Source organism: Mytilus californianus, unplaced genomic scaffold (genome assembly GCF_021869535.1).
Source record: "Mytilus californianus isolate M0D057914Y unplaced genomic scaffold, xbMytCali1.0.p SCAF_2, whole genome shotgun sequence".
NCBI lineage: Eukaryota > Metazoa > Mollusca > Bivalvia > Mytilida > Mytilidae > Mytilus > Mytilus californianus.
In genome coordinates, this window is record NW_026262668.1 from 14,029,953 (window position 1) to 14,042,212 (window position 12,260).

Sequence of the window (12,260 nt, forward strand, 5' to 3'; positions counted from 1 at the left end):
AATAGTTATCTCCCTTAAACAATTGGGCTGAACTATGGACCGTTGATATGATCATTGATGTAGATGTTTACGAAGCTTATCCAATCGTTCTAACAGAGATACAGTTACTTTTAAACACATATAGTGTAGGCAGTCTTTTTTAAAACATCACTTATCAGCTGAACTTGAAGTAGACTTGTTGGTTTACATAAATTTAGGCTCAGTCAGTGATACACCAGCTGTCAATCTATCTATTTTTTAGTACTCACTTTTTAATTCTACACATATTTTATTTTTTATTTATTGACTTGTACAGTTTATCCTTGTGTTGCTCTGCTGCACCAATGTCCAAGGTCTAGGGGGAGGGTTCGGCCCCACTATCATGTATGATGTTTTAAACCCTGTCACATTCTGTCAATCTCCGGCACAGACTACAGAGTTCACATCGTTCCATACATGCTTCGCAATACTTCACTTAATAGTTCTTTCCAAGTAGCATTTTCTAACAAGGTTGAATCATTCTATCCAAGGACTATCCGAGACAGGAGTGCCTTGTCCTGTCACCATGGTCACGGAATAGAAGTTCCTTCATAATATAAGTTCCAAATGGAAACAATATTCTGGAATATTATTTCCACTGGAATAAATATTACAGTATATGTTCCTAATGGAATAAATGGTATAGAATATTTGTTCCCAGGAACAGATATAATGACATTGTTTATAACAAAGTTTCCAGTGGAACTTCTGTTAGGCAGAACAAATATATGTTGACAGTCCACTACTATACTGCCACAGCCAAGAGTCTTTAATTATTAAAGCTTCAGTCACTTGATAAAAAAAAACATAAATCATTTTGTTATTACTTGCACAATTTGACCTGTGCAGCACCTATCCTGTTTGTTAATTATTATTAATTTCTTATTATTAAGCATATGGGCACACTGTTGTTTGACCAAAAGCTGCAGAATAATCATAAAAAATGCCATTGTGGCTACAGCAAAACAGGACTTTCTATACTAAAAGTCCCTAAGCAGCTAGAAGCACCAAATGGGAAATAGTTCCTCAAATGATTAACTACAAAATGTAGATATTATTCTAGTGTTGAAAAATATTTTTTATTAAATCAACATTTTACATCTGTACTTTAAATGGCACGGACATTCATCAGAAATCCACAACATTTTCAAAACTAATTTACAGAGAAGTTATAATTCTATGAAATCTACATAAAATCAAAAACTTTGAAATGCATTACCTTTAATGAAAATCCCAAATATTTGTATGGAAAATTGTTCCTGTTTCCATAAATGTGTGCCAGTTTAAGTAAAAAGACTTGGACATTGTCATGATTGTCAGCTAAAAAAAAAACTATAAAAAAATAACACTATCTTGACTATCAAAATGTTACTCAATGGAGGTATTGTTACTTATTTAGATAATAGTTCCCTATTTGAAGAGTTGTTCCAAACCTGTTAAACTTGTTTGGGAAGATCCTTATTAAAAGGTATTATCCCCAATATTAGAAATTTGCAATGATAAAAATAGAACTTTGCTTTTCATTATAATGGCTGTCATGAGGCACACATTACTGTATAAAGCAGAATTTCCCCTTTAACATGATTTAGATCACCATAAGTTCAAATGAGAACTGAATAAAAGTTAAAGGCCTTCAAAAATTCTATTCCTTGAAGACCATTAACGTTATCCAGATGATATAGACATACAATGTAGCAGTTTTATTTTAAGGTAGATAGGGTGTCTTCCTCCATCTTGGATTTTGAAATACCAGAAAACAATCGGTCTAGATCTTTAATAAAAGGTGCAAATTTTGAGAGTAGTAGGTAATTCATGTGTAAGAATTTTCATTTGAATATAGAAAATGACATATTTTATAATATTTATGGTTGTATTTTACAAAAAAAACAGAATACTTTTGTTTGATTATATTTTTTCCTATTTTTTTATTATTTATTAAGGGGAGGCAACTCAATTGTAAGGGCAGATAATTCAGATAAAGTTACTTTTACAATAGAATGTGTTAGGAATTTATCTTTTTTATTATGTAGCAAGAAAAAGGGTCCCGTGACCCCATTTTTTCTTTTTCTTATCTGAAAACATACTATTAGAGCTATCTTCTCATATTTTATCTCAAAATTCTATGGTGTAGTTTTCGTTTTATGGCAGAAAATTGGGTTTTCCATGCATAATCTATACAAAATCTGTCAATTTTGCACAACCTGTAGCGTGAAAATAAGCCCCGTGACCCATTCTTTTTATTATTTTTTTTTAAAAAGCATGATATAAACTACATTTTGGCAAATTATTAAAGAATTCTATGGATTATAATTTAGACACCCCATCTACCTTAAGTCTGAATATATATACACATAATTTACAAATTACTTGCAACATAAACTCTGTAGAGCTTTTTACCATTGAACACACATACTCACAATATAATACATATGGTATACAATAAGGTTACAGTTGCAAGCATGCTTAAACAGTATAGCATATGTATAAGTAGTCTAAGCAAAAGAAGCATTCCAGGCACTAATGCAAAAGTCTAATATTAAAATAGTGCATGTACAATGTAATATAAAATAAATAAATATAAACAGCACTCTGTTAAACAATATGAACCAACCAATAAAGTGTACATTTGAATTCAAAATAATATTACCTAAGATCTGTAGGAGCCACATCTACATAAGGTATTATTCCAGTTATTAACCCAATTTTTGTACTGGTTTAAAGTTGTTTGTTTGAGAATGTCATTTGGTAGCTCATTTCAGAGTATGGCCCAGAACATCTTACAGAGTGTAAGCCAAACTTAGTTGTTCTCACTTCAGGAATTTCTACAATAAGTATTAATAAGTGAAACAATGTCATGAAGATATGATTAACATCGTTGATGTAATATATTAAGGATTTCTACAGTCATAGTTCTTAATCTTCTAATTTTTAGCATGGATAAACCAGAGTTTATATAGGTAGGTAAATTTTCATATGTACCGTACTTGTATAGTCTTTATAGATGAATTGCAAGGCATGTTCTTGTATTATTTTCTCCACAAAGTTGCCAAACGACCGTACAATATTTAAAATTTGACAAAATAAACAGTCAATCTTCCCAATTTTGATAAATGTTTCCTGTTTCCTTGACAAATAAACTGAGTTTTCATTTGTTACAGGTTATATATCCAGAATAGGAGAATACATGAAGTGAAAAGAACTGTTTGCCATTATAAATTTCTGTAAAAATCTAAAAAGGAATGGCTTCAAGAGGCACTCAAGAAAATACAAAATTACGTCAAAATTTAGAAGAACAGCTTGACAGATTAGTTCAGCAGTTAGCTGATCTAGAGGAATGCAGGTTTGATCATAAATAGAAATATGAATAATAGGAGATGGCGGTATACAACAATGAGGCCACAATCCAGAAACACAAAATCAATGGAGAAAGATGTTAATAGGAAGATATGTTAATGAGATATAATCTACATATGTAAAAGTATTCAAGCCAATTTAACAAAATACTTATAAGAAATTGGATACACTAAACATGTCAAACTTGTAAAAAATTAAACTTGAAAACAGAAATCATTTGCTGGTCATGAATAGATCTGTATGATGTACAATATATGTGTAGTAGGTATAGGATTATTTGTAAAATGCAGAAATAAGGCTTGTTCCTAAAAAAAAATTAATGAACAAATGAATCGTCAATTTTACTGATTTGTTTGATAATTTTTATTGCAAGATTTAATATTTGCAATCAGCTTTTGAATTATAATTATATAAGATTATTATTTCATGTACTAATAATGATTTACAGAGAAGATTTAGAAGAGGAGGAGTATGAAGAAACAAAGAATGAAACAATTGACCAGTTGAAAGAATTTAAAGATTCATTGGATAAGATGACAAAAGGCAACGTCAGCCTGGTTGATGAACTAAATGGCATGCAGTTAGTAAGTAATTAATGAATTCAGGATCATCTTATTTTATTTCATAAAACAATATAGGAAACTGCAGTTACATGCATGTGAACTTTATTATAACAAAATAAGACATAAAGAGATGTGGTATGATTTTCAATTAAACAACTATTCATCAAAGACCAAATGAAAACAATGTTATCTTCAGATCACCATAAAGCTTTCAACAATTAACAAGACCTATAATGTATAGTAAACTAAAAAAAGGCCTGAAATGACAAAATATGACACAATTCTAGAGAAATGAATGGCCTAATTTAACCTAATGGCATTAAATTAAACATGAAATGGAAGACTACATATTGACAACCAATGTACTACAGGCACCTGGCTTGGGAAAGCTTATATGGAATATGGCATAGTTAAACATGTTTGTGAGTGCTCAATTGGAGATTCAGAATGGTAGTACTACTGCAGTATTGACAGAGTCCTTCATTTTTCACTTTGAATTGTATTTCTCCAAATTCTATCCACAAAATTTGATATGAAAATATTAGGCAGTCACTATATTATTTTTTACAGTAAATTTTAATTAGTCTCAATATGTAGCATGAAAAAAGAGTCAAAACAACAAAATATTCGCAATGAAAAAAAAAAATGTTTACAGCAATACCATAGAATTTTAATCAAAATTCTGTGGATGGACTAAATTTAAAGTGAAAAAAATGCGTATTTATGCTGCTTTTTACATACATTCTATACATCTACAGACCTATTTCAAAATTTTTGAGTCGACACTATCTTTGGAAGTATAAATGCTACAAATATAATTTTTTCGATATTCAGATACAGTTTAATGAATTCTAATTGCATACAAAATTTCATCAAAATCTGAAATATCTCTCAATTATGTTTATTTTGCAGGAATAAGTTGACATTTTCAAAAAGTATTGAATTACATTCTAATTTATTGTAGGCTATACAAGCAGCAATAAGTCAAGCTTTTAAAACTCCAGAAGTTATCCGTCTGTTTGCCAAGAAACAACCTGGACAACTGCGCCAAAGATTATCAGAGGTGAGTCACAGCATTTGCTGATAAAAAAAAACAAAACAGGGAACTGCATCTATGTTGATTACTTTTGATTTTGTTTCATAATAAAATACCAGGAAAAGATCCATAAAGGGAAATAAGAAATGAAACAAAAGTCGATTTGTTATTTCTTTATTATTTTCCTAGACTTATGACTTATTGTTAATACACTGGTAATAAAGAAGGTTGCCTAGAGTTTAATGATAGTTATACTTATGAACGACATAAATAAATAGCCCTGAAAGTACATAAATAACACATAATTACACAGACAATAGGGTGTACAAAGGGATATAACTCTAATCCATTTAACAGAAAGTACATGTCTAAAATATGATAAACTGGCTCTGTTCTATCTGAATACAACCAATACAATTAAAGTGTTTATTTAAGATGTATAAATCCAGTTGAATCAAATTATTTTCCAAATCAGGATTAAATGCTACATTCTGTCTAATGATAAAATGCTAATCACTTATTGTTTTATTAATGAAATATTTCTGTTACTATAATGTTTACATGTAATTGTCGACAATACAGGTAACTACTATTAATTTACAAGACAAACACTTCTTAAAAATATTGAACTTGAATTAAATAGACACACCGACAGAAAACTAAAAATATATTGAAACACTCATCTTACCATGTATATGGTACAAAGGTTGATTTCCTGTTATGTTAACATCACTACATCATTGTAGATACACCAACATATTCTGGTCCTTTACAAAATATAGTTACAACCCACATAAGTCTAATGAACTAAATTTTTTTTGCATAAAATTTACAAAAGACATTATCATTTTGTAATAATAATACACTGAACCGCAAAAGAAACGTATTTTCCGAAAACTAAAATTTTCAAATACACTGCAAATATTTATTTATTTATTTTGGTTTAGGTAAATTACCTTTAAATGATGCTATGATTATGTTTAAATCACTGTTACGACTTACTGCGTTCATTAATTCGGTTGTCCTAATATTGGTTCTGCTGGGTCCGTTGGACACGTTCCACAGTCAAATTTCATGATGATGATATGCACGTTGAATCTGTGCCTAATTAAGGGTATTCAAGAGGTGCCAAGTTTTTGTGTCATCATTATCTGTTTGATGCAGTACTAATGCCACGACTGAACCCACAACAAAGAGAACAGGCAATAGGATGTAAGAATGTTTGACAGCGGCCTCAAGTTGTTGCAAATGCATTAAACTGCAATGTACACACCATCCAATGTCTACGTGAACACTACCAGAGACCAATTAGTGATGATACAGTCCGATGTCGATTGAATTGTTGTAACCTGAGTTGTCGTTGTCCTGCTAGAGGCCCTATTCTCACACCACGTCATCGCCGTGAACAACTACAGTGGGCCATTCATCATCAAAATTGGCGACATCAGCAGTGGAGGATGGTAATCTTTTCAGAAGAAAGCCGTTACTGTATTTCAAATGAAGATGGCAGGACACTATTCTGGAGAAGACGGGGCGAAAGATACACTGATAACTGCATGATGGAAAGAGATGCATGGGGAGGTCCAAGCATTATGGTATGGGGTGGAATCGACTTAAACCAGAAATTAGGACCTGTTGTCTTCTAGAATCTTGGACCAAGTAGAGGAAATGGTGTCAATGCAGCTGGTATACTGATCAAGTTCTACGATTACATGTTGTGCCACATTTTGCACGCCATCATTTTTGCCTCAAATTACTGCGACGTTTCTTTTGCGGTTCAGTATATATCTGTACCAATACGTGTATCATTTAAATATCTATAAATTATTATTTCTTCTGACTTCATGAATATACTTCTTTAAAATAAAATATCTATTATTCATGTACAATCATTCTGATTTATTTAAAAATACAGATTCAAACTTTAATAATAGTGCCCATGTAAATTTACCTTATTAAAGCAGTAAAGCTTTAAAGATTATAAATTATTTTGATAATTTATTATTTATGTAATATTGGCATTTTTGGTTTTTCTAGGTTAAAAGAGATGAAAAAATTGGTAAATTACAAAGTGCAATGGCTACAGCACAGTGTGTGGAAATATTAACAGCTTTGAAGAAACTGGGAGAAATTTTGAGTCCTGAGGAGGAAATGTATCTACAAAATAATTCTAGTGCTAGTCTTAAACAATTTGAACAAGTATCAAGTGAATTGGGTAAGATATTAAGTTCTCTCTGTATGGATATAATTGACCTTATTTCTTTCAACGAATGTACTAAAACACTTGAAAAATAAATAAAAAATAACTTGACTTCACAATGTTTATTTCAATATTTTTATTGTAATAGAGGATTTTACTCCGTTGCATCAAACTTTGGTAAAGGTAGCACCTACACATTTTTTACAATGCAAATTCATTGAGATTTGTTTTGAGTCTCCATGAAATATTGCCAGACTGTCTGACAAATCTGACAATTATACAGTTGTGTAAACAAATATTTGCCACTGGCTGGTCAAAATGTCTGATCTCATATATTGGAGCCAAAATCAAATAAAAACTAGTTAAAGTATTATTCTTTGTTGCCCCCATCATTTTGTTTCATCCCATAACTTCTTTTAAAATTCATGTTTTATACTGAAAAAAAACTGCCATATTAAAAAAAAACACTACAATTTTGTGCATTCTACTTATCATGCACATATTATGTGATAAAGAGAGTAAATAGAAACCTGTTTAGGGGGGATGGTAATGATACTTTCAGAAATGACATCATATTAGCAATATTTTGTTAAATTCTTCATTCTGTCTTTAAACTTATTTGGTGTTGGTCAAATGTCATTAATGAAATAAAGTCAGTAACTGATCACAAACTGTTTGTTTTATTTTCAGCTGCTGGAGACAAAGTTTTGGATGTAGCAGGTTCACAAGTTAAAGATGCAGACAGATAACACATTTATTTATGGACAAAGACTGCATATATACTTTGGTTGTTAGGAAGAGAATTTATAAAAATGTGGATTTATTTATTTTTCACTGTCATCAATTTTTTCGTTTATCTAAGAAATATTGTATTATAGAGGATACCTGAATTCATTATAATAAGTATATAAAAAAATTGAACACTTAAATTTTGTGGTCCACTGATAACCAGAAAGTCTACTTTGATTAATACCCCACAGATACTGTTAATTCAGAAATTTTGTAATGTGTTTTTTAATGTAAAAATTCTTATGGAAATACTAGCATTTTAAGTTATGTTAGGATTTTTTGTATGCAGCATTTATTGAAATAATTAATCCTGCATTTTTGTTCACCCTAAAAAAAATCATCAATAGATGTATGCAATAAGTTGTGAATTTTCAGTAACAATGAATCCACAATACACTGTTAAATAATTTTGATCGAAATTATGTTAAAGTTTTACCTTTTTTGTTTAAACAATGAACTTGGTTGGTTGGAAAAATGTTTAGTCTTTTAAATTGCACAAAATTAGTAATGGAAAAAACCCAAGTGAAGTTGAGGATAGTGATCCAGGATTTTTTTATTTTATGACATAACACTGCTGATTTGTAAACCAGATACCTTGCATTGGTTGTTACTGTTTTATATCTCTCAATATATGTTAGCTGACCGGTACATTTCAACAGCATAATAGCAGCTTTCCTTTTGTGTAATCATGTCATTCCTTCTTATACTATATTCATAATTTGAATTAATTGTCAAAATATAATCTAACAGTCCAATCATTTACTGTTGATTTGTAAGCTAAATTATCTCATAAGCTGTAGGATATTTTGTCATTCATGATGCAATAATCTGTATTACCATATAAGTAAACGTATATAAAACAACCTATTGTGATACCACAAACTATTATAATATGCAAAATAAAAGATAATTGCATTAAAAAAAGCACAAATATCACATTTCATTTTATGCCCCACCTGAGATAATAGGAGCATTATATGTTAAAATATGTGTGTCTATCTGTTTTTCCATTCCGTATCTGATTTAAGTTTTGGTGTAAAGTAGTTTATCATGAAGTTGAGGTTTAATCAACTTAAAGTTAGTGCACATGATCATTATGATAAAAAATGTATTGACAAAAATACCAAACTCCAAGATAAATTCATAAAGGGGAAGTAAACATGACAACTTCAAGCACTCTATTCTATCAACCAATGAAACGACTGGGAAAAAAACTGTTATATTCCTGTTTTTTTTGTTTTTCCATGCTATCAATCAAAATATTTTTTTTTTAAATTTAACACTATAGGGTATGGGGAAAATTTGGATTCAGAATATTTTTTTTTGTCATCTGCTTAACCACAACATTTTTTTTCATCAAATTGAGGATCAGAATATTTTTTTAGGAAAAAATCAATAATCCCCCCCCCCCCCCCCCCCCCCCTTGAAGTTAAATGGTCATTCCCTAAGGGTTTTGACGAAGTTTTCAGAATTCACTGATCAGGTGTATATAGGGTTTTGGTTAAATGTAGTTTACAATGAAGTTGTGGCCATATCATCTTGAAACTTAGTATACATGTAAATTATGAAGTGCACTTTTTATGTCTAACTTTGACCCAGATTTTGCTGTTAATTGACCAGGTTTAAGTTTGGTTTAAGGTATTTTACCATGAAGTTGTGGCCACATCAACTTGTTACTCAGTACACATGTTTGTTATGTGTAAAATATATGACAAATTGAATCTAGATTTTGCAGTCAACTGTACATGGAAATGTGAAGGTTTATCCTGTAGTCCTTGTCAACAATTTCCCTTCATTTGTTAAAAAATGACCAAATAGTTGAGGAAACAAATGTCTTTGATAAATTGTAAAGAGTTGCAGGATAAAAATAATATGTTAAAATGTCAGATGATATAAAACATATTTGTGTATGTTTACGAATAGAAGAGAAAACCTGAACAAACTTTTTCTTTTTTTCTTGAGGAAAAATTATTGTTTTATTTCATTGTTCTATCAAATTCTTTTTTGAAATCCTACTGGACATATGCATTTTGTTAAACAGTTTATTTTGTATAAAATTAAGGAGATATGGTATGATTTGTAGTTTCACACAAAGGATAATGAATTCGAATAATCAGTAAATAAAACATTTAAATTATTCAAGCTTTTATGAACTTCAGACTATATAAATAAACTCATCATGTATATCATGATTAAAACTCTGTATGCCAGACTTGCTTTTCATCTACTACAAAAGACTCATCAGTGACTCTTGAATATAAAAAAAGTTAAAAATGGCTAAATATAGTACGAAGTTGAAGAGCATTGAGGAACCAAAATTCCCAAATGTTTTGCCAATTACAGCTAAGGTGCGGTAATCTATTCCTGGGGTAGAAAAATCCTTAGTATTTTCAAAAAATTCAAATTGGGTAAACAGTTAATTTATAATTATGACCATATCAATGATAATTCATGTCAACACTGAAGTGCTGACTACTGGACTGGTAATACCCTCGGGGATGAAACCTCCTCCAGCAGTGACATCACCCAATGGTTGTAAATAAACTCATATAAAGCTTGACATACTGTATACACGTCTGTCTACTGTTGACAATCTGATTGGACAAGAAGAAAAGAAAGGATTGTTGAACTTTTTCCTCTTCTGTTCTGATTGGTTAAAAAGATTTCATATAAACAAATAACTAGTTAAATGTGTTTTCTAAAACTTCATCAATCATATGTATTCTTATGGGCATTAAGATGGTTATGGCAGTGTGCTGTTTAACATATGTTCCTAAATACTTACTTGAATTCCAGGACTATTTATTTATCATTTTAATCATTGTTACAATATTACACAATTTTAATAAATTATGTAGATTATATTGTTTTTTTTCATCTGCCAAATTGTCCTGCTGCTGCATGAGTATGTAAATATAAAACTGTAGGTTAGAAATGTACATATAAAAAACCATGTGTAAGAAATGTACATATCATATTATCTAAATTCTATAGCTAGCTTCTTATTCTTAAGGAAAATTCTTGTCAATTTTACTTACTAAAGTAATGTTTATAATGTATATTTCACTACTTGGAATTTCCGTTTTGAATTTTCCTTGGAGTTCGGTATTTTTGTTATTTTACTTTTTAAAGTCATGGAAATAGTAACATTGTTATAACTGATCATATATGATTGATGGGATTGCTTATAAACATACAGTGTTAATTGGGGGTTCACTTTCATATATTATAAGGGATAATCCTGAATAATTGCAATTAGGTATGTTTACATTTTTAAAAAGACCATTAATGAATTTTTTTACACTTTCAAGGTTTATTGATATTTTATTTATGAAATAATTCTTTTGTGTCCTGCTTTATACTCAGTTTAATAGGTGGACATTATATTTATTAATATATTCATACTAAGTATAAGCCAGGTGTAAGTTATCGACAGGTATAACGGATATCCATTATAAAACTAGCATAAAGAGAAGGACATGAAAGAATTATTGTGATTCTTATAGGAAAATTCTGAATATTTGTTTCATTTGAGGTGGACCTAATGTTATAACACACATTTGAAAGTCCGCTATTTTTCTTTGATATAACGACAAGGTTCTAAAATAACTAAGTGTTTCAGGATTGAAAGTGTGCCTAGATTTACTTTTGAAAGTGTACAAATCTAAAGATTTACTTTTGAAAGATTTTATTGAATTTCATGGTGTGCAACTCCCCAGAAGTATTTTCAAGTCAAGTTTGATCTCTAGCATCCTTTAAAATATAACTGAGGTTGCAAATATGATAAGGTCAAGCACATATACCTCATAATTCGTAAGAATTGGAACATGGCTTTGTCTATAAAGCAAAGAAGAACTTTATATTAAAATTGGCTGTATAATACATCCAAATGGGTTTAGCTTTCAGTAAATCAATTCAATTTACAATACAAACGAGAGCAGCACAAACAGAACATTTTTAAATCTATAAGTGAGACATTTACAAAAATGAAACTAATAGCTGACTTGTTTTTATGCCCCACTTAGGGGCATTATGTTTTTCGGTCTGTGCGTCTGTTCGTACGTTCGTCCGTCTGTCCCGCTTCAGGTTAAAGTTTTGGTCAAGGTAGTTTTTGATGAAGTTGAAGTCCAATCAACTTGAAACTTAGTACACATGTTTCCTATGATATGATCTTTCTAATTTTAATGCCAAATTAGAGTTTTGCCCCCAATTTCACGGTCCACTGAACATATAAAATATGATACTGTCCCGCTTCACGTTTAAGTTTTTGGTCAAGGTAGTTTTTGATGAAGTTGAAGTC

The 12,260-nt window shown here is 30.3% G+C and overlaps 1 protein-coding gene across 1 annotated transcript; it reads left to right on the plus strand.

Annotated features, from left to right (window-relative positions):
• The first annotated feature begins 4 nt into the window (after positions 1-4).
• On the plus strand, positions 5-10,822 carry LOC127729296 (protein LZIC-like). The gene is made up of 6 exons (XM_052237035.1): positions 5-125; positions 3,177-3,358; positions 3,821-3,956; positions 4,900-4,998; positions 7,009-7,186; positions 7,862-10,822. The coding sequence occupies exons 2-6, from the start codon at positions 3,258-3,260 to the stop codon at positions 7,918-7,920; spliced, it is 573 nt and encodes a 190-aa protein (XP_052092995.1). The 5' UTR covers positions 5-125; positions 3,177-3,257; the 3' UTR covers positions 7,921-10,822.
• Positions 10,823-12,260: the final 1,438 nt, after the last annotated feature.